Raw genomic sequence first — 26,693 nt, 5'->3', positions numbered from 1 at the left:
TACAATGGAAATAAAATTAAAATTCAGACTTCTGATGTTTCTGTAGTCCAAATAACTAGCCTTGCCAGATGTCATAATTATTTGGACTAATGTTTCTGGAGCATTCAAAATTTATTAGATATTGTTAAAGTTTAGATGATGAAAATATTAGTTTGCTGTAATAGTTATTATCCCCTGTGTAATGAGTTGTGGGGGTACATGGAAATACCGGAGTCTCATCCATGGAGTTGTAGACTCTGCTCTCACAGGTATAATTCTGATCTTCCTAGATTTTATAAAAAACTTATAGAGCCCTACTATAGGTTAATATCAGCAATAGCTCTGACAACTTTTTTATGCACCTTGATTATATCAAATGTAAGGAAAATGGCTTCCTTACCACTATCAAGGAGACAGTCTTGCGGGATTTAAATTTTTTTTTTTACTACAGGTTAATATCAGCAATATCTCAGACAAGTTCTGAAACTGTGACCGCTCAACTAGTGACAGATCCAGATCTGTTCATAAGGGTGGGGGCCAGCTGACTGACCTAAAAAGGGGGGGGGGGGGGGGGGGGGGGGGGCACTCCAGTCATGCTTCAGTGATTCCCTATATAATTAACCAAATTTCCCCCACAAAATTGCAGGCCCCCCCCCTGGATCCGCCTATGTCAACTTTAAAAAAATGTATGGAAAATGGCCTTGTTAGCTCTCTCATGGGTATAACTCTTGCCAATTTTTTAAAAGACTATACTAGAATATAGGCATTGACGGATCCAGGGGGGGTACGGGGGCTGGACCTTCCTCCCCGTTTTTTTGGCCAATCAATGTATTTGAATGGGGACATTTAGATGGAATCCCCCTTTGACTTGTGTTGGGTACCCCCCCCCCCCCCCCTTTTTTTTTTAAATGGCTGGATCTGCCCCTGATAGGACCTTTATCAGGATTCTGGGATCGGGTGTTTTTAAGCTCAGGATCTTTGGATTGACCCTTTTAGGATCCAGGAATTCTTTTTTCGAATTTAGGGATGTCGGGATTTTAATTTATTTAAATTTCAGGACCTCAGGATTTTGTGTTTTTTTGTTCGGGATTTCAGGATCAGGACCCTTCCCCCCCTCCCCCCCCCCCCCCTTCAGTATCAGAGTTGATATGATTATCTCTACATTAAGTACATGCATACAGTCTGCACGGTTAGCCACTAGTCCGATGCCCCAGACTAGTAATATTTCATTCGGACTAGTAAGTTTTTGCAAAACTTTGTTTGGCCCAATAAGAAAAATGTCAGAATATTGGTCTTCGGACTAGTAGTTGAAAAAGTTTTTGGTGCAGACTGTGCATATGTGTTTTTATTACAGCCAGCAGTATCAGTAGGAAATGTTGGACAGTTAGCAGTTGATATGATTATCTCCACATTATGGATGGAGAGAATTGGTTATATCTATCATGATAGCATATTGCCATTGGTTGGAAATGATCCTTTTGCTCATCCTGAATCAATTTCCTGTAAAATTGTCACAAATTGTGAAGGTAATAAAGTTCATCTAAAATATATAGTAAAATGTGATAGCATTTAAAAATTATTATGTAAACATGAGGTGTTTTTTAAGTTTGAGTTGAGATTGATAATAAAAATAAATAAATGTCTTCTTCAAAAATTCCCACAAACATATTAGACACATTAAACATTTTAGTAACTTTAAAGTTAAAGAATCCACTGTTTAGTATAAAGGTTTATACATAGAGATAGACAAAGTTAATAAGTATGTAATTTACAATAAATTTAGGCAAATTTCCTCAACTTAGATGTTGTCTTGATGACTATTTCAGTTTATGAGAATACAGAAAACAAGACAATAATAATACAACAAAGATCTCCCTTTGTTCAAGTAAGTAATAATTTGAGTATGTACTCAGTTATGTATGGCTATGCTTTTCTAGTATTATATAAAATACCAAATAAAAAATGTAGTTTTGTTTTAACTTGGATTGTAATTGATTTAAGATAAGAAGATGTGATATGATTGCCAGCAAGACTCCACAGGGACCAAAACACATAGAAGTTAACAAATACATCCTGACAAGATAGAATGAAACATTTATGTTTTCAATCTGTTAGTACCTCTCAGATGAAATTGAAGGCTGTTAGTTTAAAATGAAATTGTAGTCATATCACATGTTATATATATATATGTCAATGTGACAAATATCCACCAGAGTTTAAATGCTGAAGATGTAAGCAGTTATAGGTTACTGCAAGGCATTTAATAATGAGATAATCCATACTCTAAAGTCAACTATAAAAAGCCCCAATATGAAAAAATGTGAAACAATTTAAACAACGGCATAACTCATGACAAAGCATTTTAAGAAAAACAAATAGGAACTAACAACAACCATTGAGTTACAGGATCCTGATTTTGGACAAGCACATAAAGAATGTAGCAGGGTAAAACATTTTTATGAGGGCTAAACCCTTTCCAACTTGGGCCAGAGGTAGAAGTGTAACTGCAAAATAATAGACACGTACAATTTACTTCATTTACTTTACGCAGAATATAAATTTTCAATCAAAAAGAAACAATTTTGGATTTGTTCTGTCACTTAAGAATAGATGTAAAGTCCAAATTAATCTGAACCTTTGTTATTTACCGGTAATGACATTTGTGAATATTTTTCAGGGGAAAAGGGCTTCTTTTAAACAGTGGCTGAGGAAATGGATGGTAGAAATGAAAATATCACAACTAGTCATTCTAACAAGTAGCCATGCTCATGAAAGAATTGACAGTCAATTACAGGGGTGAGTAATAAACGTAATGACATACACTTTAATGCTGGAGATGGTCACTACAAAGTTCCCTATATGACAGGGTACCTAAATCTTGTTGTGGAGTGATCAATAGAAGGAGATTTGGCATATGACTCAGTTAGAAATTACAAATTGACAAAAATAACCAAAAGACATCTACAGGGCACCATGCATTCTTCCAAAATACTGATTGGACAAATGTCCTTACAATATGTCAAACTCTAAATCATCCAAACTCTTAACAAGTAGTCATTTCAGAATAAATCTGTAATTCCACAAGTATCAAATCCCTATGCATTCCTTTAGTTTATTTAAAATTTTCAGGATATAGTTTATTTTAACTAACATGGCAGGGGATAGGACCTTTTATTCAGATTCTGTAAGCGGGTGTTCTTAAGCTCGGGATTTTGGATTGACCCTTTCAGGATATGGGAATTCTTTGTTCAAATCCCGGGATGTCAGGATTAAATTTATTTAAATTCAGGACCTCTGGATTTTTGTGTTTTTAAGCCTGGGATTTCGGGATCAGGACCCTCCTACCCCCTCTAATATCACAATTCTTATAAAGAATTTGAAAATTATGCCCTTCTTTAATCTTTTAATAGGCAAGAAAAATTTGAAAATTAATAAATAGGGAATAGGTTTGGTCGTGGTAATTGCAAAATTCATATGAAGTTAAAATAATCCACTATACAAGATCACAAAATTGTTGAAATACAGAATGTGGACTAACATTGTATTTAATACATCAATGCAGATAACACAATCCTTATCATGCTTATGACTCAATATAAGAAGATCAATTTTATACATACACTATTTCTTAGAAAATGGAAACACAACATGACAATGTATTGTATAAAAATATTGAGCATGATCCATATTACATCATACTTTCTTGTGTTGTAGATCTCAGTTTAGATTTGTAGCCAGTCCAAAATTTGAGAAACATGAAATTGAAGACATGAAATCTCGATTAGAATGGCAAGAATTAGAGAAAAGATTATCAGAGAACGGAGAGACAGAAGAAATCTCATCACCTTACATTCCAGGTGGAGGAATAGCTAAATCTTTGTTTAAAGATTGGTAAGTTTATGACACTAGGAGTGTATAGGTAATTCTGTCACCTTGACATTGGTTATAGATTTTTGACAGCCTATCAGAGAGGCCAAATATACCAAAGGGATATTCAAACATAAATTGATAAAAAAAAAAACCAAAGACAATCAGCAGTGTACAAAACTCAAAAAAGACTGAGCAACACCAACCCCATTGAAAACAGGAGTGTACTTGTCAGCTGCTCTGGAAGGGAAGGCAGCTCCTGCTCCACACAGGAGTGTTTTATGTGTAAACTCAGTGGACTTCTTCACAAACTGAATGAAGTAATGAAATTATAATTATTATTATTATTCCATTAGTATAGCCAGATAATAAATGTCAACACTAAGAGATCTAGTTACTGACATTATATAATAATTTGATTTTGGATGTAATGCGTCTTCTGATTGGTTGACATTACTTTGTTATGAGCCCATAGACATAATTTAGTCATGTGACCGTGATGTCATCAACGTTTTTTCATGGTTTTCTACAGTTGAAAATGGAATTTAGAATTAAATTGTAAGAAATGACTGTAATACTTTTTCTGTCTATTCAAAATAACATAAAAAATGTGGTGCACTGTTAAATAACCCACTACATGCGTTGTACATAGCCGGTTAAATCTTGATGCTATATGATATTATTTACAGTTCTGAAGAAGTGAGTGTGTATCCTGTTATTGTTTATTATTATTATTTACAGTTCTGAAGAGGTGAAAGTGTGTATCCTGTTATTGTTTTGTTCTGAGGGAGACAATGCTAGTGATGCCTTACAGCTGGCTAAACATGCCAACAGCTGGCTAAATATAATTGATATGGAGGTAAGTTATAATACTGAAGGTTATAACTGAATTGTTAGTGGTAATAACATTGTTAATATTTCATCAAGAAACTATGTACACAGGAAAAATTGCAACATATCATTTTTATATGTTTTTCATATGTTTTGTTCAACATATGATAATCATATGTTTTCTGTGTGTTTTGAAACATGTATATGAAAAACATATGAAAACAGCTGTTGAAAATCTTATGAAAAACATGTTTTTCTTTATGTTGCAAATCTAGTGAAAAAGGTATGTTTTGTGGTATATGAAGAGCATATTCAGCCTATTATACTCCCATTGGTAATTTTTCATCAACAAACTATATAAATGTAGGAGTGTTTCTTCAAACATTTGTAAAATAGCATTTTAGCCAAAATTATATTACTCTTCCTTAACCATATTTACAGGTATTCTAAACATTTGTATTTAAGTTATTTTTAGATTAAATTACCTATACATTGGAAAGTAAAACAGTTATATAAATTAAGGTTTAGATATTCGTATGCAGTTGTGCATGATTGAGAGGTTTGCAAAATCTCACAAAATCCATGCCATTGTCAATTTGTGTATTCTTTGTCACCTAAAAGAAATGTTTGCCAACTTTTCCTCTAGGAATGTAAGACAATGAGTTATTTACCTTTGTGGTAATCTTTTTTCCAATGGCCAGTATTGCAAAGTAAGATTTCATTATCAATGTATAATACGATTCATACATTTTATCATACTGAAATGAATATATCAGCCTATTCAACATTCTGCTGACCAATATGTAAGACATACCTTTAATTAGCACTTACTTTTTTTTTCACAGCCCAAACTAGTGATGGGTATTGATGGTAAATCAGTGAAGATGCCTGGCTTGTCATGGAAGGTACCGTACTCCTGGAAACTGATGTTTGGATCTCAAGTCGATAGAACTTTGTTTCATTAACTTTATAATAAATTACCTTTTTTACCTGTTTATATTGATTTAGTTATATAGATGTAAACCTTATAATCATTCCATACTCCAAATATACTTGACTTTTAAAGTATCTGATAAATGTACAAAACCATAAAAATGAGGTCAAGGTCAGATGAAATCTGATAGACATTTCCACCTTGCAATGAATCCATTTAAAAAAAGTTTCTGTGAAACAAATTCAGCTGATCTATTGCTTATACATTATAGTATAGCAGAGAAACAGATCCACCACAAAAAAAAAATTATTTGACTAATGACCCATGAAAATGAGGTCATGTAGTTGTACATGTATTATATATGACATTTGTTCAATACACCAAATATAGTATTAAGTTTTTGAGATTCTGAGTTTTCCATTAAACTTTAATTTACTTAACCTTGGTCATTAATCCAAAATATAAAGTGAAGATCTGGTAACCCTGTATGTAAGAACTTGCAAGAATACCATATAAAACTAGATGTGTAGAAACGACACGAATGGCCCCGTCTGAAAAAGTTGAAAAATTTGCAATTTTAACAACACATGTGAACACAAATATGCATGGATACTATGCAAGTCTCAAGACCAATACTAGTTTGATGGAAAATTTCCTTGATCAATGAGCAGTTTAATTTCAAACAATCGGCAAACAGGAAGCTGATGTACATAACTATATGGCAAGACAACTTTGCTGTGAGGCCATAAAACATTGATATCCTTTTACTCAAAGTATTTCACATGACAAAATACCTTTACATTTCTTTAAAGCACTCAACCATGAAACTAAGGTTTAAGTACAAGAGACATATATGATGGACAGAAATTTGTAAGATAAGACATCTGCATACAAGATATGAAATATTCAGGTCTTTTAATACCTTCTAGAATATAACGCTTAATACAATAGTTTAAGCCTTTGCCATATTGTTATCCTGGTGTCTCTTTTTGTGACTTATGTTGAAAGTTAGACAAAAATTGCACAGTTCAACAGACTGCACCAGACACAATTTTTTTTAAACACTGAGCAGTCCAGAAAGCCTGACTTGGTACAGGCAAACAATATGGGTTAAAACAGTTTTAAGTGTAAAAAGTCTCCTGGCCCTTTTGACTATTTAGACAATATGACTTGAGAAATATAAACAATGCAGCCTTCAACAGGGTGACCCCGAACTTGAACAAAGATAACAAAAAGATAATAAAAAAAAAGTCTTATCATTTGCCTGCTGTCTCACTGACATGGTGAAAATGACAGACACATTATAAACAAATTAATTTGGCAAAGTTATATAACAACAATGTGACATTATTATAATTTTATTTCATATTTTATCTCAGTCTATCACATATAAAGTAAAACTGGTACAGAAATACTTGTTTGCCAAATTTTACATTAGTATAAAACCTCTTTATATAAATCCTTATTTAACAGGAATCCTGCATGTCTTATTACCATTAAGCCTTATGTCATTTGTCATGATCGTAAAACTTATGCAATCCTGTGTTACAGTTCTGTTGAATTGAGAGAAGTTTCACATATATATGTGTGATGATGTTCTATGATTTGGCAGTGGTTACATTTACACCAAATTTACTGAGAGGTTTTATAAGTATTTTTATATTACATAAACAGTTAGACCATCTCTCAATATTTAGACAAAACTCAAGTAAAGTTTCCTCATCTATGTATATTCTTGACTGTATAGCAAATACAATAATTCCATTGTTTGATATCACTTGTAACACATATTAAGCAGAACCCATTTAAAAAAAGAAGCTTGACAAAAAATACACTTATCTTACTCCCAAGTTTGATTCAAAAACAAACATTTTATAAATGGCTCTGCCAACAATCTGCCATTACTTCTAATTGTGTATTTAATGAAATAACATGATTTTGTCGATTGTAAAATACACATTTTGTCTTGCAAGACTCTCCTCTTTATCAATTAAAGTATCGGTGGATGGATAAAACCACGTCTGTTAGGAGTAGCAACTTAAAACCATAAAAAAAAACTTAAAATATCCACACAATCTTTTTACAATTATAATTCTGCTGTTAACTGTAGGAGATTTTTCAAATGTGTTGCCAAAATCTTTTTCAAAATAATAATCATTGCCACACATAACATTGAAAAAAAATAAAGCAGCTTTCATTTCTTATAATTATGACTAATGATTAATAGAATTCACACAAATATTAAAATAGATAACATTGGAAATCCATGTTTTCAATTATGTATTATAGAACAGGACAAAACAAATTCAATGTGAATTCAGGAAGAAATATGATACAACACCGACAGTGAAATCTTGAAAGAACAGAAAAGTAAGACCATGTCAGAAAGAGCAAACAAAATAAAGGGAAAACATTGAAGAATATATTAGATTTGAAATAGACAGCTCACAAAAGTCAATGTGCTAAAAACTATAAATTCATTGTTAAATTAGAATCAAATGAAAAGCAATTCAAGTACATAATATAGGGGGGTTTCAATATATGAAAAATATTGACACCTCATAAGTGAGATTTCTTCTGTTTGTTATTACTTCATATTCTACATAAATGGGCAGGACATTTTATAAAATTAGAAATCTATATCTGTACTTGACAACTACATTAAAATTGCCCTTCCTTTATAAAGTTTTACTTTATGAAGAGAAGGTTTTTCTTGTACATTTTCTTGAGAAAAAAATTGAAGTTAGTTCCCTTCACAGAAGTTAAAGCAAAACTTTAGGTAGCTTTTGATATTTCTTTGTATTCTGAATTAAGTATCCAAAATAATTATATGTAGGCTTTTCACCCATATGCTTGATTTAAAAGTGGAGTGGTATTTAGAATTGACACCTTGTCACCAAAATAAAATTAAAAAAAAGTTCCAACCTTTTACTTCATATGTCCAACAAAATTATAACTTGTAAACATTTCTGTGAAGAAGGAGAACTAAAGTATTTTATAAAGTTATATCCTTGTACACAATTTTTACATAAATAAATAGTGATCTACAAACAAAAAATTAAAACAATTTAAACACTTTTAAAACAAACATAAACAATCAATTTAAAATAATAATAATACACACTGAATTTATTCCCCATTACAGCGGTAAGACAGCTTGTCAAAGTGTACAGATATCAGGCACCATAAAAAACTTGATATATTGTACAAACACTTGTCTACCGACAACAACATTTTTATATTTAAATAGAAATTTTTATTAAATTTCATGGCTTCAATGAGAACATCTCAGGATGCAATATTAATTGTCAGTAGCTGTGCAAGGGTTGTTGCAAAATTTATCATGGTAAGGGATGGGAGGAACTCATATCAATTAATTGTTGGGGGTTACATGTCCTAGTAGTAGAATTTCTAAGGATATGAATTTTTATTCCAGTTGAATTTAGGTCTACAAAAATTTTGGAACAGCATTTTAACAACTGGTATGTCAGACATTCAAAATTAATAAATTGTGAGTGATGACATGAACATTTTATATCATGGGTGGCGGCATAAAAAAATGCCTGCACTATATGAATATGAAATCATTTGAACCAAAATTTTTAATATGTACTATATCATCTATATGCATACATTGTAATAATTATAATACAATAAACAGGTGATTTAATGCTTGCAATAGGTAAAGAAAGAAAAATGAACCAAGAGAAAACATATTTAGAGCTCTTTGTAGACAATAAAAATACAGTTTATAAAGTAAGTTGTTGACCCTTAACAATCATACACTGATATTTTTCAGTGCAGATCCAGGATTTTAGAAAAAGGGAACTCATTGGCAAGACCATGTTGAAAGCCTGCGTTAACCTTACATAAAGCTCCATAAATGGGGCTAGCACCCTGCCTCTCCTAAACCCACCTCTTACTTTATTGATTGATTGCTATAAATCAACCTTCAAAATGTATTTACATGTCAACATAATACCAGTAAACTGTATCCATATTGGAATACAACACACACATAAACACAGGATATAATTCTTAGTATGAACAGAGCTTTCAGTTTTAATACTGAAAACATCTACAGAAAATTTTCAAAGCAATATAAGTATAAAATTGATATACGATTGGCTTCCTGAAATGTGTAAAGTTTCAATGTATTAGTCTTAGAGAATGATGCTCTATGTTTGGGTATGCGACAGGACTAAACTATCTGCTAGAAGCAGCTTTACATGCATTTGTACACATTTAAAGATTTTTTTTGAGAGTTCATTTAAATATAAAAGTTAAGAATATATACATAGAAATATTGGGAGGAATATAAGTATCATTAATACACATTCTTTTATGCATTATTATAAAAAATTAAAATGTGTTACAATGTACACATGTATAAAATTGGTCTTATGTACACATTTACAATCATTACACATGATACACACTATTATACTCTCACTTTGCTACGTAATCGTCTGTCTGTCTCAAACTTTGGTGACATTGCATATGTTACAGGTTTATCACTTGGTTGAACTTCAACGTTTGTATATTTTTTAACAGGGTTACTTTTATGTACCATTTCTGCTCTTAGTTTAGCTATGGCCATTTGTTCTTCCTCTTCTTTCTCCTTTTCTATTCTTCGTTTCACAGCTTCTATCTCAGCCTCTTTGCTCTTCTTATGCATTTCAAAACCTTCTCGGTTGTAAGCCCTTTTCTCAGTATTCAGGGAAAATTCACTAATGTCTGTAACAAAGAATAATTACATTACATAATGTTTGTACATAGAAATTTTAAAATGATTCAACCATTTAGTTGGCAGACAACTATATGAGGTGTTTTAAAAGTGATGCTTCATGTTTCAATAAAAAGCAAGATTTTTTACCACATGTATGTCTTCTCAATGATACGCTACAATCATGTGCAAGAGGTATTTGTTTAACAACAACACAAAGATAAAGCTGGATTTAGGCCTTTAGTTCATTGTTTCAGCATTTAAATCTTTATACATAAATAGAATTAGATCTTTTTATGATGATCTGTTAAACAATGTAAAATAATCTGTGAATTAGTGGCTTACAAGTCTTTCCAGAGTGTAAATTCACCAATAAAATATCTGATGAACAAATTATTAATAAAAAATTGAATCAAATTAATATTTGTGTACAATTTAGTTTTACACTGATGTCCCGGCTTTTTAGAGGATTGTTGACTGGAGGCAGTTATTGACTAGTAACTTTTTCTGAGGTGTTTTAGTGAAGATATATATACAAAATTTTTAAGTTTTCTTTTTGTGTTATGTATCATTCTAGAATATGTAAAATTTCAGTTACCTGTTAAAGGTTTGGTAGATTTTTCTGGTATAAAAGGCTCTTTTCTAAGAACTTCAGGTGGTCTGGCTTTAAACTGTACTTTGGGATGCAATTCTTCTTCAATCTAGATGCAATAGTAAACATTTTAATATTAGTAGGCTATCATTAAAACACTATTTGATGTTATCATTTTTGTGAACAATAATATATTGCTTTAAAGAAAAAAAATGTAAAGGTTACACAGAACCCAGTGTCCTACGTCCTACTTTTGCTGTTAGTTGTATGCTCAATCAAAATGGTGGAAAATTTACTCTAGATACTATCTTTTGATTGTAAGAAGCTTAAATCAAAATTTGGTAAAAATCCAGGATGGTTAAAGTAGTGTTCTCCCCAGGAATTTTGGATAGCGCTGTGGTAAGAGCGTATTTTTTAACAATTCTCAGTAACTTTATCGCGGCGTGCGGTTTGTTTGTTATCAATTTGTTATGTGTTTTTATTATATCATGCTGTTGATGTTTCCTCTTGTTATGATGTCCTTGTCATGCTCATGGAAGTTACAGTGTACCCCTTAATGAGGCTTTATTTGTTTATGACATGTTATTGTCTGGATATAGAAGAAGAGTTTTTTTTTCTCCATTGTAAGTTCATATATTAAATCCTCATACTATCTATGTATAAAACTGAAGGAGAAGTCTTTTTCCATGATGGATCTACACCAAACTGCCTGTGCCAAGATTTCTTAGCACCATCAGGTAATGTTGCAGAACATGTAGGACCAACAATAAAGTCATTGTCAGTTTCTGTTTGGTTTTGTAACCAACTGTAGCAGTGTACTGTTAACCTTACGATGTTTGACAGGAATTGACATTTTTTAGCATAAAGATTTTACATTTTTATGAACTAAACGTTTTATAATATTTAAATGGCTTCATCCAAGCTGGACATCGAGAAAGTAAATTTCTCAAGTCGTATCAGCTTGGGGTTTGTTTTTCTAATCATATCCTCTCAAATTGTTATCAAATGGTAGAATTTCTGACTTAACAATTATAAGTTCGAATAGGGGATATTTAATACCTAAAAGACTTGCTCATTTTCAGGGTTTGTATGGATAGTAAACCCAGCAAATAATTTGGAACAAACCCCTGTGTTTGATTGTTTTTAAAATCATTATTTGTTCAAAGTTCGTAAAACAAGTTTGTGAGTGATGTCGGGAAATGCAATCAATTCATTTCATCTCATTGTATTCATATTTGCCTCTATATTTTCTTTAAATTAAAAAAATAGATGTCAATGTTGAAATCTTTGTTTATTTTGATCTGTCAAATACGCCATTTTGTAAAATTTATTAGACTGGTCCCCCGGAATTACTTTAACAAAGCGGAAATAATTCATTCAAAAATTGTAAACCAGTCGATCAAGTGATACGAAGTGAAAAATAAGCGGGAAATTTGAAAAATACGCCATTTTGTAAAATTTATTAACCTGGTCCCCCGGAGTTACTTTAACAAAGCGGAAATAATTCATTCAAAAATTGTAAACCAGTCGATCACGTGATACGAAGTGAAAAATAAGTGAGAAATTTGAAAAATACACCATTTTGTAAAATTTATTAGACTGGTCCCCCAGAGTTACTTTAACAAAGCGGAAATAATTCATTCAAAAATTGTAAACCAGTCGATCACGTGATACGAAGTGAAAAATAAGTGAGAAATTTGAAAAATACACCATTTTGTAAAATTTATTAGACTGGTCCCCCAGAGTTACTTTAACAAAGCGGAAATAATTCATTCAAAAATTGTAAACCAGTCGATCACGTGATACGAAGTGAAAAATAAGCAGGAAATTTGAAAAATACGGAAAAAAATATAGCGATGCAGTTGCTTTGGATAGCGACGAGGTCAGTGCAATAGGACAGCAGGGAATTGCAATAGCGCTGTGCTAAAACAGCCTGGGGAGAACACTGGTTAAAGAAATTAATAAATGTTTTCAAAACTTTAACTTCAGACTGTATGTGATGCCAAAGACCATTTATAAGTAATAGAATAAAAAAATAAAAAAAATCCTTCTAGATACCAGCTTTTGATTTTAAACAAGCATCCATCCAAGTCTGTTACAAATCCAGTTTAGTCTAAGAAAGTGATTAAAATTATCAAAAACTTTAACCACAGAGTAAATATTAGTGGAAGCCACAGCAGAAGATGCCTGAATGTCGAATCACTATGTCTAGCTTTAGCGACAAAAGTCATAGGCCCAACGAAAGTAATCGTTACAGTTAGACATCAGAGTCAAAGGACCCAAATATTCTTTCAAATTAAAAAGTTATCATACATGTTATTTTAAATTTCTCTTTATAACTATACTAAGGTACAAGACTTTTAGAAACATTTTATCCTTGCACATACTCATACATTAATGATTATACAAGTACTACAATCAGTTCAAATTTTCATTTATAAGTCTTTATATAACTCTTGCACAACCAGTCAGGGGTACTACTTATTCAAGTGTTTTTTATTTACTTGAAGAAGTAAAAAAAAATATACACATATAAGTAAATTTGTAGGATACTTATACAAGTGAATTTTATTTACTTGTATAGGTAAAAAAAAATATTGGCTGAGTTATGTCCCTTAGACATTCAGATTTTTTTACTTGTAGAAGTAAAAAAGTCATCCTATCTTCTTTTATTGAATTCTTAGGATTTCTTTGCTCTAATAGAATTTTGAATTATCTGCTCTTTGCAGATGTCTTTACTAATCATTTCAGTGCAATTTCATGGACAATCAAAATTCCATTTGTCTGTTATCTTTAGAACACTGCTCATTTACAAGCCCCCAAGGAGCAATTTTTGAAGGCCTTGTGCAAATACGTAAGATCTTTGCGCAATCAGTTTCTTTGTTGAATTAATGAGATGAAACATTGAACTTTATTAAAAAAATTTGAGCAAACCTGGGAAAAATCATTAAAGGCATGATTTTACATCTGAAAACTTGAGGATTTTTGTGGGATTGTAAGAAAAATTTACTTATACAAGTAAATTTTTGAGAAAATTAAGGGGAGCTTATTTAAACAATATTTATTTACTTATATATGTATATTTTTTTTTACTTCTTCAAGTGAATAAAATAAACTTGTACAAGTAGTACCCCTGACTGACAACTGAAACTTAACAAATACATGTATCTAACAGTGACATTGAATAGTTAAAACTGATCCTAATCAATCCACTTACCTGTCTTTTTCTCTCTTCACTTCTATTTAACCTGCAATCTGTGTCCAGGTGAAAGGGTTCCAGTTTTGTAGCTGGTTTAGTTTGTTTTGTGGGTAGATTATCAGGGGATGGGTTTGGTAAAGGTTTAGCTCTAAACTCTCTAGCCTACAATACACAAACAATATTTCTTCTAATTATTCTGAATGTAAAACAAGGATCAAACATACGCTTCAATTATCTAGTCGATAATAAATTAATGTCATTATTGATTTCTAAGGGTTGAAATGTTTTTGGAAATTATAGATTTTATATAAATATTCAAACTAAAATATTGTAGATTATTATTACAGAATACACAATTCACTATAAATGTGAAAAGATGGTTATTTATATTTAAATAAGGCAATACAAATTAAAATCTGGTTAATTTTTTTTTTTTTTAGTAAAAAGTCTCAAAAGGTAGAACAATCAAAATAGAATTGCTTAAGATACAGGCCAACTTTGCATCTTAGCCACATGCTTCAAATCCAATATATGCAAAAACTTAGTGACTTACAGGCTTATAATAAAGGCTATGCATTAATGAAAAAGAATGTGTCACAAGTACACGGATGCCCCACTCGCATTATCATTTTCTATGTTCATTGGACCGTGACATTGGGGTAAAAACTCTAATTTAGCATTCAAATTAGAAAGATCATATCATAGGGAACATGTGTACTAAGTTTCAAGTAGATTAGACTTCAACTTCATCAAAAACAACCTCGACCAGAAACTTTAACCTGAAGCGGGACGAACCGACAGACGAACAGACCCACAAACCAGAAAACATAATGCCCCTCTACTATCCTAGATGGGGCATAAAAACAAAGAAAGTATTTGTATTTGAATACTATATAAGCAACTTTTACACAATGTAAAAGATATGGGACAAAGAATCTATATGGACAACAGGGACTAAACTAAACTAAGTTTGTGACCTTGATTGTTAAGCTAGAGATTTAAATCTTTCAAGCTATGTACCTAACCTGAAAGTTTTACACTCCAAGTAAATCTCATTAACACCATAGGGGTAGACCAGATAAAAACAAGACACAAGAAGGGACGGACAAACTTAGTTTTTTCTAAAGATAATGATATGGCAATGCGATAGTAATACAACATAGGGGTAGACCAGATAAAAACAAGACACAAGAAGGGACAGACAAACTTAGTTTTTTCTAAAGATAATGATATGGCAATGCGATAGTAATACAACATAGGGGTAGACCAGATAAAAACAAGACACAAGAAGGGACAGACAAACTTAGTTTTTTCTAAAGATAATGATATGGCAATGCGATAGTAATACAACATAGGGGTAGACCAGATAAAAACAAGACACAAGAAGGGACAGACAAACTTAGTTTTTTCTTAAGATAATGATATGGCAATGCGATAGTAATACAACATAGGGGTAGACCAGATAAAAACAAGACACAAGAAGGGACAGACAAACTTAGTTTTTTCTTAAGATAATAATATGTCAATGCGATAGTAATACAACAAAAAGTACAAGCATACATCATAACTAATACAAGTATCTAACAAACACTTCAACTAAGCAAATAAACAATTAACAAAAAAACAATTAAGCAAGTTAAAATCTGACATGCTTAAAACTTTTTGTGCATAGATTTATACACAAAATCATGCTAGGCACCACTGCTTTAATCTGGATCTTTTTAAATAAGAATTTCCATGCAATCATTGTTAGGACTGCTTCAATTCTACCTGTCTTTCTTCCTGTAAAATCTCAGCTATTTTCTCTTCTTTTCTATGTAATTTTTCCCTGTCACGTTCTTCAAAAGTGAAAGGTTGAGGAACAGTGGTTTTGTGATTAAGCTTGGGTTGAAATGGCACACCCACGTAAGGGACAGGACGACTCTTTACATGTTCCTCCTAAATTAGTATAAACAGTCAAATCAATTTCAATTCTTACTGATTTCAGAAAACCATTATAAATGTTATGTTGTCAGTTGTACAGCTTCAATTTCAAAATAACCTTTTCAAAACCACAGAATAAGCAATTAACTTTATATCTGATGATGCACAACTAACAACATTTACATTTTTGATAAGTTTATATATATATATCATGTAAAAAAGACGAAACTGAACTGGTATGTATAGAAAATTTCAGATGGAATTTCATGAATTTTTATCAATAGAATGTCTTGGTATTTTTTTCAACAATGATGGGCAAAAAAAATTGGCTTTTAAACCATCAGGGCATCCATTTTTAAAAAGATATTACACAGAACACATTTCTAATAAATTTCTGAAGTTGGACTTAAGAACTATCTATACAATAAAGCAAGCCAGAATTAAATATTCCTGAAAAAGTTCCCATACATATCCAGTGCAGTTTGTTCTTAGAAAGTCATGTGTTTATTATCTAACCATTCTTTCCTCATGCAGAACCTGTTCTGTTTTGGCTGCCTTCTCAGCCATACGTGATTTGTCCCGTTCCTCAAAACCAAATGGTTCAGGAACGGTACTTTTATGACTCAATGCTGGTTGGAATGGTATACCACTATGGGGAATTTTCTTTCTACTGTACGATTTGTTTGTCTGAAAATTAACTTTTGTCAATAGAAGCCACATGATAATACATTATATCTGCTGTAAATTTTCATCTTTTGAAGAGACACATCATTTAATAACATATATTGTTCTCTAGTTTCAGTTTATTGGGTCTTTTTCTTCTCATCTTCTTATGATTATGTTTATTTGTTTAACTAATTAATGGTCTTTAGTAAGTATCTTATATCTACATGTTTCTTCCCCCATTTAGATTGTACTTCCACAGACATACAATTCAAATGTATTCAGAGATCGGACCTTCATAATATATTTTTGAATGTTAAAGCATTTACATTTCATCAATGGTAGATACTTCTTTTTAGCATATACAATTGGTTTATGTGGATTGATAATTTTCATCATATGTCATTAATAGCAAATATGTGTAGAGCAGTGTAATTTTAGATCAGAAACAGAAGTTCCTTGTTTGTTTTTGTGTATAAAATCAATAGGGGAACTTTCTTTTTCAAACCTAAATGAGTACAAAACACTGCTTATCTGTGAATTAAATTGTTTCTGAATGCAACACATGTAGATGATGTATCTGTATATTGTGCACAGTATTGTTTACTTCTTACCTCTGGTTCTTCAGGGACTTCTATAGGCATCCTTACTCTGTGTTTTAATGCGAATGCTGGAGAATGAGGCACTGTTACTGGTTTTGCCCTCACTTCCTTCAATCCCTACAATATACAAAGAGAACTATTTGTGATGTTTTATGTCAGTCATAATTTTAAATATATATATATATCTAATCAAATGTTTTTCTATTATAGTGAAGTGTAATTTCAGATAAAAATTACCAAGTAGAATAAACAATAACCCTTTGGAAGCAATGTTTTTTTAAAGAAAATAATATTCTATTCCTACAAAAGATAAAATCATGAAAGGACATACTAGTCTCTTATTCTATATTGGCTAAAATGATTATTTCATTTTGTAGACAAGAACTAATTTTGATCAATCATTTAATAGTTCCATGCATGTTCTAATTTTGATATTTGACAATGTTTAAGGAAAGATGTCAAACCCCAGTAGTTTCTAACATATTTACAAAAACCTACCACAGGCCCTTCAAGTATATCTTTAGGAACAGGCTGTGCATGAAACTCATATTTTTCCTCCTTTTTCTCTATGGACTTGTTTTGGTTACGTTTGAGACCTTCTAGATTAAATTCCTCCACTTGTGTTGTTGGTTTAGAGGGAACTTTTCTAACCCCTGTTGCTGGGTTCTGTAAGATTTTCTGGTTTACAGGATGAGCTTTGAATTGATTTCTGAAAGAAGAATAAATTATCACTGACAATAAATAAAAGTGCACACATTCAATTGTCTAGTGTTCAAGGGTCAAATACAAAGTATCACATTAACTTAACCCTTGTCGTGCGGGGGCCGTAATATTACGGCCGTACCCAGAATACCGTTATTTTGGCATCAATGGCGCTCCATACATTTAGAGGTCATCGTAATACCATTTATTTCGTAGTGTATGAACGTTTCCTCAATCTGAAACTATTCATGTCATGTTTCTCACTTTAAATATTCATTTTGAGCTCAAATACGAACTTCAAAATTTGATATCGGACAAAATTGGTTTTTTTGGAGGGGTGGGCTTACCTTCAAGGTCTGAATCACGGAGTTCAGAGGATTGAAACCTTGACAAATACCGTTAACCTAAATGCACATAACGACTGGTCGTGTCTATTATCAAAATACGCCGAGGAAACGACTACTTCCGGTTGCAAGTCCAGTTAAAGTTCAAAATTGGAAAAATTCCGAAATTTGGTGAATTTTGGTGCAAATGACCTTCTTTACACTGATGAACCCAGATCAGTTTAACTCCGACCTAACAACTGTTGTGATAAAAGTGTTCACTGGTGTCCACGCTACATGTAAACTACAGATGGATGCATCTATTAGCATCTCTCGGACTTACAGGTCGAGAAAAAGAACGAAAAAAGGTCAAAATTGACGCTTTTTGTACCTGAGGACCAACTTTGGGGCAAATTCCCGACAAAAAAAAACAATATATTTAACCTATTGCATATTGTACATGAGAAACCGACATTAAGCATGAAAACGAGGTTAAAGTGGGACAAAACCTGCCTGACACACATGTATCTGTATGTTGTTGTCGCAGGGGAGACTAAACCTAGTAAGGAAAACACATAATTCATTGCTATTTATATACTTTTTCATTTCTTCGACTTCTTGTTCCTCTATCTCTTGTTGACTAGGTATATGTTGTGGACGTGATCTAGTACGGGATACCAGCTGTGGAGTAACTGGTACCGTCATGACAGGAGTAGATCCTTTCTTTGTCACTGGTTCTCTTCCTGCTGTATAATTTAAAAGGCTGTTTGATAAAACATAGTGACAGGAACCTTGCACATTTCGAATTAAAAATAATTTTCAAATCTAAAACTAAATGTTATTTCCATGTGACTTTTTGAGACGTTTATTTTATGGAACTGTCTGAATAAAAATGTAATGCACCGAAGGTGTAGGTATGAAAGAAAGCATGTATACTTTTCATTACTTCTTGAGAGAACAAAAAAAATCTTAATTAATAATTGAACAACTGCAATACTTCTCTGACATTGTAAACGACTTTTATGTTTTTTGTTTCTCAATTCATTACTTCAACATACTGATATTCTCCAATTGAAGCTATTTCCTGCTGTTTTCCTTAACACACATATTAATATTTATACAATAACAGAATGTGGTTAAATACCTCTTGGTTTTGACCTAAATCTGTCTGGAGTTTGTTTCTCAAATGCCCGTAGTTTTTCTGCTGTTGAATGGTATGAATCATTTAATGCATCAGTTGACTGACTTATTTTTCTTTTCCTGCTCTCTGTTAGATTGAATGGCTTTGGACATGTGATTCCTTTGTTGGCCTGTGGCTGGTGAGTCTGAAATAGATATAATACAACAGATATAGCTAAAGCTACTAAGGGGTTAGTAACAACAGGTACAGGTAAAGATACTGAGTGGTCAGTTACAACAGCAATACAAAGGTTCAATTACAAACATTAAAAAATTATATAAAGAGGTTTATTCAATTGCAAAAATGTGTAATCAATTTTTAAATTTAGACAATCATAGTTTGTTTTTAAATTTAGACAATCTAAACGTGTTAGAGCAAATAAGGCCTTAGTTTTTATGTATAGATGAGAAATATTAAACAAACTAACTTAATTATAATCTTTATATAAACCCTATTATAGGGGTAAATTCAGTAAATAAATATACGTCATCAGGGACCGCTCATTTGGGAGAGCTTTCTGTCTAAAAGTGAAGTCCTGTGCTCTTCTGATTGGTAGATAATGTTTGTAATAAGTATTTGTTGGTAGATGGATCAAAACTAGAGTTGAAAAAAATAAAAAATAAATGCTGAATGTACCATTTTTTTTCCCTACAGGGTTGAAAAGTAATGGGGGTCAGTATAGGAATTCAGTGCAAATCTACATTGTTTGTAAACAAGGCCATGTGAATGCCCAAAAATGCTGCATGACCCTATGTTTTTATTGTTGCAAAAGATAGGGCTACATTTGTACTTTCATGAATGATATATGAAAGTTTTTAATTTCTAAAGGTAAATCAGGTATAAATTTATTTCCACACATAGATTAGCATTAAAGTCAATGGGAGATTTTTTACTGAATTTACCCCTAACAGTAAATACAGAAATTTTAAAAAGCGCACATTAATATAGTCTATTCTATTATTATACTGTATATATATGTGGAATGTAGTGTATAGGTGTAATACCACCAAATCATGGTACGTCACACCCGGTTGTATACGAAAATAGGTCTAAAAAAATATTCCCTTGAATTTGACAGTTTTAGAGAATTAACCCTACATTTCAATTTCTGAGTCATAAACATGTATGTTGGGTGTCTAAAATCTTCATTCTTTTTTTATTTGATGGTCTTATAAAATATTTTGGAAAGTTAAGGTTACATAGTTACCAGAGCTGGTAACCAGTAAATAACAGTGTAAATATTTGGGTTGTTTACTTCCGGGGATGGTTACTTTCTTATATGCAATGGAATGTAGTGTGAAATTTTCACTGTAGCACTGGAAAGAATTAAACTTTATTCATGCAAAGTATTTCTTTAGTTGAAACAAAGGTAAATACTGTACAATTTAAAAAAAATGACAATTTAACAAAGACTAATAGGGGAAAATCAATGGTGGTATTAAACCTATATTACAGAAAATAGACATATTAAACAACTAGACCTGCTGATTATAAATACATGTGCTTACAGTAGGTTTATTTGTTTCTGATCGGAGTGTTCTAACATAATCCACAGGACTGGTAGACTGTATCTCGGTCTGCTGGTTCTTTAGTCTGTTATCTGTTTGAAATCTAAACTCATGAGGTTGTGTAGGTTTGGATTTAGAATGAGCAGGGGCATAACTTGGAGCTTCTACAGCCTTCTTGTAGCTCTCTTGGTTTTGTTTCAATTGTTTAGAAAGTTTCTGTCGAAATTGTGCAATAGTTTCTAATTCTTTCTGTTCTGTGTTTTTCACCATTGCAAGCTTGATAACTGGGTTGCGTCTGTAAGATAAAGGGCTTAAAATATAATACAAGAAAAGTACTCAATATTTTCAATTTTCATAATTAGTAAAAACTAATTCTATACAATAGCCAATTGAGTAACATAAAATATCAATATTCTCCAAGTTTCTCAATCCTCTGCACACAATAAAACTTGAATAGACAACCTCCAATTATTTTTTTACTTAGTATTGAAAATACATACTTCATTGTTGTGTATCATCTGAAAACATGATTATACTTAATACTTTCCCCACCTTTGGGAGTACATATAACTTACTTTAAGCAGGTGGGTGTTGTTGGCATGGTTAACTTCTTCAGTTCTGGTTCTTTCGTGTCCACAGATCTGCGTGGGCTGTTTGGAACAGGTATGGAAGATACTGATCTTGTCCTCTGAGGAACTCTCTTGGCCCCTGCACTAGTATTGAGAGTTGGATTCCCTGCTTTACCTATCATAGGTTTGCCATTAGGAGCAGGTAATCTAGAGAAAGATCCTGAGCGTTTGATGTTACCATTCTGGATGTTGGCCACAGATCGGCGTAGTTTCTTTGGATCTACTTCACTCCTGTTTTATCAAATGAATTAAAAAAAATAAGGCACTACTTCTAAATAATATATACTTCTGTATGACGAATGTTGAAACATATCTTACAAGTTACAAAGGTTTGATTTGTGTAAATCTTAATTTATTTTTTTTACAACATGTATAATTATGCATCTTACACATTTTACAAAGAAATACATGTACAACCTTTTGTTCCCGAGAAGTAGTGGTCCAAAGTTTTGCCCAATAAAATTTTATGACAAAGGACAAACTCAACTTTGATATTTTGACAATAAATAATAGTAACGACCAGCAGATTTCCTTCAAGGACCATCACTGAAAAAAAAAGATTTTGCAAACTCTGAGGCTTTGTCATAAAGACAAAAATAGCATGGTAAATGTTATCTGAATCTCACTTCTGTGTTCCCTCTAGAGATCTGTTCTGTCTCTTTACAGCTTTCTGTTTTGAGTCTTGTAATCCTTTCTTCAACTGAGGAGGTGATTTTCTGTAATAAGGTAAAAATAAATTACATATTGTTAATCCTTCTTTACAGAAGGCATTTGCTAGATATGCATAAACTAATTATTTCTTTGCAATGATTTGACTGGAACCATAAAAAAACAAAATAACCTTGATTATTCGTTTATAGAGGACTTACCTAAATATGTTTCCAATGACTTGCCGATTGAGGAATCATTCACATTTAAACCAAAATATTCTTGTAGTTTATCAGACCCACATTTTTTTTTAATAAATCTACTTTTTTTGAAGTAACCTTTTAGCCTTGTGGGAAAGAGTGAAAGTCTGTTTTAGATTTTTCTTTATGAAGTGCATTTCTCTCTCTTCTTACAATGTACATTTACTTACGGACAGTTTCTCAGACGAATTGGCAAGAACAAACTGGCCAATGTCATTATTCGAATCAATCAAGAACAATTTTGTTCTTGCATTAGTAAGCACCAATTCAAAAATGTTAAAAAAGTTCACTTAAGATAAGTGCACAGAAATAAATGCAAGTAGCAGAGTTTATAATTTGAAAACTGCATATCTATTAGCGTTATTTAGCTAATTTACAGGTTGCAAACTTGTAGTAATGTGACAAGTATAAAATAAAACTTGACTCAGTGAAGACAATTTAATATTAAAATGTACCTTTTCACTTCAGGCTGTTGGTCTGTTCTGGACTTTGTCCTTTTCTTCCAACCACTCAGTGTACATAAGTTTGATGGCAAGGAATCATTTAGCTTTCCTATAAATATATGCACAGACATATATACATGATATAAGAGAACTGGTTTATCTGTAAAGAGGTGGATGAGACAGTTAACCACTAAAGATGTCAGTATACATCTACAATAGGTAAACATCTTGAAAACATTCCTTTAAAGCAGTGGTGAATATCGTCATAGTAGAAGTTCTCTTATATAGAGAGCATTGATTTCTTTTTTAAATCTGACATGCTGATGGTACATTGTAGTTCTGTGATAGATTCATAACCTACAAACATGTAGTTGCTGGAAACAATCATTTATAATGTTTATGAGGTGAGGGGAATTAAGAGCATATTTTATGGACCTGTCTTTGTTGAAGATTGTATGATGTCCTCATATTAAAATAATTTGGATTATTATAATTCATTTGCTAGCTTAAGAATTGTTAGGTTGTATGAACATGCTGTATTGTCGTTGAGCCTCATTCGTAACCTCACAGTCACATGCCTGAAGTGTCTTGGTAAGTGCATGTGTAGGTTTTTTGCTCACAAGTGCAGTGTTGATACATACAATGACAATCTGCACTATTCTGCAGTCCTGGAATAATAATGCACTAGAATAAATACTCACCTGTTTTTTGTTTTTCTGTTTGATCTTTACTCTCATCTGAAAATATACAGAATACATGCGTTTTATAAATGCAACATGAAGCACATTTAATTTTATGGTAGTCGATTTTTATTTGAATACATATAAAAAATGATACCTATATAAACATTTCTGATAGTTGGGGTGTTAAGGTCAATCTTAGTTGCAAATATTAAATTACCACCAAAAAGAGGTATATTCCCAAGACTAGTTAGTAGGTGATATATATTTTATGATTGTGGTAATCTACAGTTGTATTATAATACATAAAACTATGTTACAATTTTACTGAATGCTGATGGTGCAAAATTGTCTGGCATTGAACTATGAGCTGTTGAACGTATGTATCATGTGTGTATTGTGTATCATTTCCTTTACTATCAATGTCACTTTTCTTGGAAATACATCACTTACATCATGTACATATTCCAGTGATTGGACACCTATTAAGGCATTATATATGTACAAATGTAATCAAATTTTAACCCTTTCAACGCTACACAAAAAAATAGAAAAATGGCTGCTGCTGCTGCATTTTTTTTTTAGTTCATTCATTAGAACAGTATTTTCCTTTTCAGACTGCTGTATCTTTTTTATTATATGAGATACAGAGAAAGTTATTGCATGAAAAATTCTCAGGAGAGCATGAACTGTAATGTTAGGCAATTATTTTACTGAAATTTTTATCAGGTTACCTGCGTTTTCAGGTAATTAACAGGTAAAAGGTGTAATTTATTACATTTGTGTTGAATTTTGAATAAAAACTACTTTTAGTCTTCATTTATTTTGTTGTTTTATCTGCCATATTGTAAAGAAGACACCAGTTGCCCGATTCCGTAGCGTATTGTACCATACATAACGTTTTATGTAATCGTGGCACAAATAAATAGCTCCATCCTAAAAAAATTCAGTCAACCTCCGTTTTCCCCCCTTTTTCTACGTCTCGTAATGATCGATCAAATCATATTTCCCACACGAATTTAATGTAATAAACACTTTGAGATAACAAGAAACCTTTTAACTAATCCTCGTTGTTAGTTTCGCCAAGGAAATGCTGAAATTTTTCCATATTTACAGCTTCGTTTCCGATTTCCGCCATTTGCATTTGTCAAAATATTTGTTTTTATTTACCTTCTATTTTCCTTCTACTGCATGATTTTACTATAAAAATTGTCGGGATTTCAAGCGCAAATGAGACCTTGCATATCCTAGATTCAAACGAGGAAAAATTAGAGAGAACCCGAATGAAAACCGAATGGTTCAAGAGTCCTTATGAAAAATCCTTTTTCATCGCGGCATATGCCGCGAATAGCAGTGGCGAACGGCGTACGTCATCGCGGCATATGCCGTGTATAGCGTTGAAAGGGTTAAGACTTATACATTTTGTTTTTTGAAAAAGAAGATACAACAATGTACTTTTACTACCAGTCTTCAGTGTACCCATACCCGACATGGTAGCGTGGGGTAATGAGAAAAAATGTTTTATATATGGGGTTTATATATTAATTAATATCATTGATGAACATGCTGAAAGTTTCTCACTGCTCACAGCACACTTATATATCTTATATTACCTGAGGCCTCAGGTAGGCCTTTCTCATTTACAGGAGTGTGACACATGGATCTTGTAAGACGTCTAGCCTCTTGCTTAGGTGTACCCTCAAGTTTTTCAATCTCTTGTTCAGCATCCTCAATGACATCCACTCCATTACATATGTCTTCATCATCTTTCTCATTTTCATGATCAACATCTAAAATAAAAATAATTTACCATATAAATATACATGTAGTCATGTAAAAATTATATTTGTTATGTTTGTCATGTTTGTATGGTAAAATAATATGTTGTGGGTATATTTGTTAATGTTTGTAGGCCCCATGGGGACCTAATTTGAAAATTAAAATAAAAAATCCTATCTTATAATCAATTTATGATAAGGCCAAAAATAACAGGTTTCATATAACAAGCTGTAAAATATTAGGGTCAGTAGGTCAGTAGGAAAGCAAATTTTTCATCTTTCAAAAATGCATGATATCACTGGCTGTGTGGACATGGTGGATTCCACTGTTAGTCTTAAAATCATTCAAGGGACGAACGTTGGAATGATTGGTTGAAAATAATACTGAAAAGCGCATGGGACCAACAGACTTACAAGTATTTATTTCTCATAATATAAAAATAAGATGATTAATCTAAATGAATATGAATATAATTTAAATATAAGACATTATTTGATCACATACATGTATCCCAAACTCTTGTCTCACTGTCAAAATGTCAGACAAAAAATCAATCAGTCAGACAGAACTTTTTAAGTTGAATGTTCAAATTTCTATTTCTGTCAAAAAAACCCTAAAACAGTTTGGCACAGATTGAGATTTGGTATGAATAATAAGAATATCTTCATCAGAGACCAAATGACATTGAATAGAAGAGGGACATAATGGGGGTACAGTACGGTAAGAGATTTACTACAGTAAACTTTAGTCTTTAAAATTAAAAATGTCTTCAATTTCCAAATGGCAAGCTAGAGCAACCGATGTTTGACAATATGTTTCTTATGTCTGGGACTGTCAAAATATGGCCTATGCCTATGTAGGAAGTTAAGTTCTTGTAACTTTTTACTAATTGATTTTACACATAATTTGATATTAAGTCAAAGAATGTAATGGCACACAAAATTATAATTTATATCATTTCACATTTGTCACTATTTGGACATATATTGTGTATGCCGATAATGGGTGCTTATTTATTTACCAAACCAACGATCAACATCTTCATCGTCACATGCAGTTGAGAAATCAACAAACTGAGGCGCGTTAAATTCCCAACTACAATCCATATTTTTAGGATCCTCCATTCCTATTTTGATTTTCCTTCAACATTCAATCTACCCGCACTTTCAATTTTGACCAATCAAAATCATACTAAAAAAAAAAGGTGTTGCAGTAAGAAAAAGTC

General features: G+C 32.0%; 2 protein-coding genes across 3 annotated transcripts in view; one reads left to right on the top strand and one right to left on the bottom strand.

Annotated features, from left to right (window-relative positions):
• LOC139522268 (proteasome assembly chaperone 2-like) overlaps positions 1 to 5,672 on the top strand; it is a 6,471-nt gene extending 799 nt beyond the window's left edge. Inside the window, exons 2-8 of one of the 2 annotated variants that reach the window (XM_071315824.1) lie at positions 1,334 to 1,505; positions 1,806 to 1,864; positions 2,657 to 2,775; positions 3,694 to 3,870; positions 4,536 to 4,545; positions 4,598 to 4,705; positions 5,523 to 5,672. In XM_071315824.1, coding sequence (XP_071171925.1) covers positions 1,334 to 1,505; positions 1,806 to 1,864; positions 2,657 to 2,775; positions 3,694 to 3,870; positions 4,536 to 4,545; positions 4,598 to 4,705; positions 5,523 to 5,642 — 765 coding nt within the window. In that variant the 3' untranslated portion in view covers positions 5,643 to 5,672. Of the gene's footprint in view, positions 1 to 1,333; positions 1,506 to 1,805; positions 1,865 to 2,656; positions 2,776 to 3,693; positions 3,871 to 4,535; positions 4,546 to 4,587; positions 4,706 to 5,522 lie in introns of both variants that reach the window. The other variant, XM_071315822.1, reaches the window with a different exon arrangement.
• Positions 5,673 to 9,863: 4,191 nt separating this feature from the next.
• LOC139522739 (targeting protein for Xklp2 homolog) lies at positions 9,864 to 26,651 on the bottom strand. The gene is made up of 15 exons (XM_071316247.1): positions 26,490 to 26,651; positions 25,303 to 25,479; positions 23,711 to 23,746; positions 23,022 to 23,118; positions 22,285 to 22,374; positions 21,605 to 21,889; positions 21,030 to 21,324; positions 19,486 to 19,666; positions 18,940 to 19,087; positions 17,815 to 18,025; positions 17,329 to 17,433; positions 15,899 to 16,066; positions 14,147 to 14,290; positions 10,936 to 11,038; positions 9,864 to 10,348 (listed from the first exon to the last, which is right to left on the bottom strand). Exons 1-15 carry the CDS (start codon positions 26,590 to 26,592, stop codon positions 10,053 to 10,055), a joined length of 2,439 nt encoding a protein of 812 aa, XP_071172348.1. The 5' UTR covers positions 26,593 to 26,651; the 3' UTR covers positions 9,864 to 10,052.
• Between the last annotated feature and the right edge of the window lie 42 nt (positions 26,652 to 26,693).

Source organism: Mytilus edulis, chromosome 5, assembly GCF_963676685.1.
Source record: "Mytilus edulis chromosome 5, xbMytEdul2.2, whole genome shotgun sequence".
NCBI classification, from domain to species: domain Eukaryota; kingdom Metazoa; phylum Mollusca; class Bivalvia; order Mytilida; family Mytilidae; genus Mytilus; species Mytilus edulis.
This window is presented reverse-complemented; position numbering and strand designations above follow the sequence as displayed.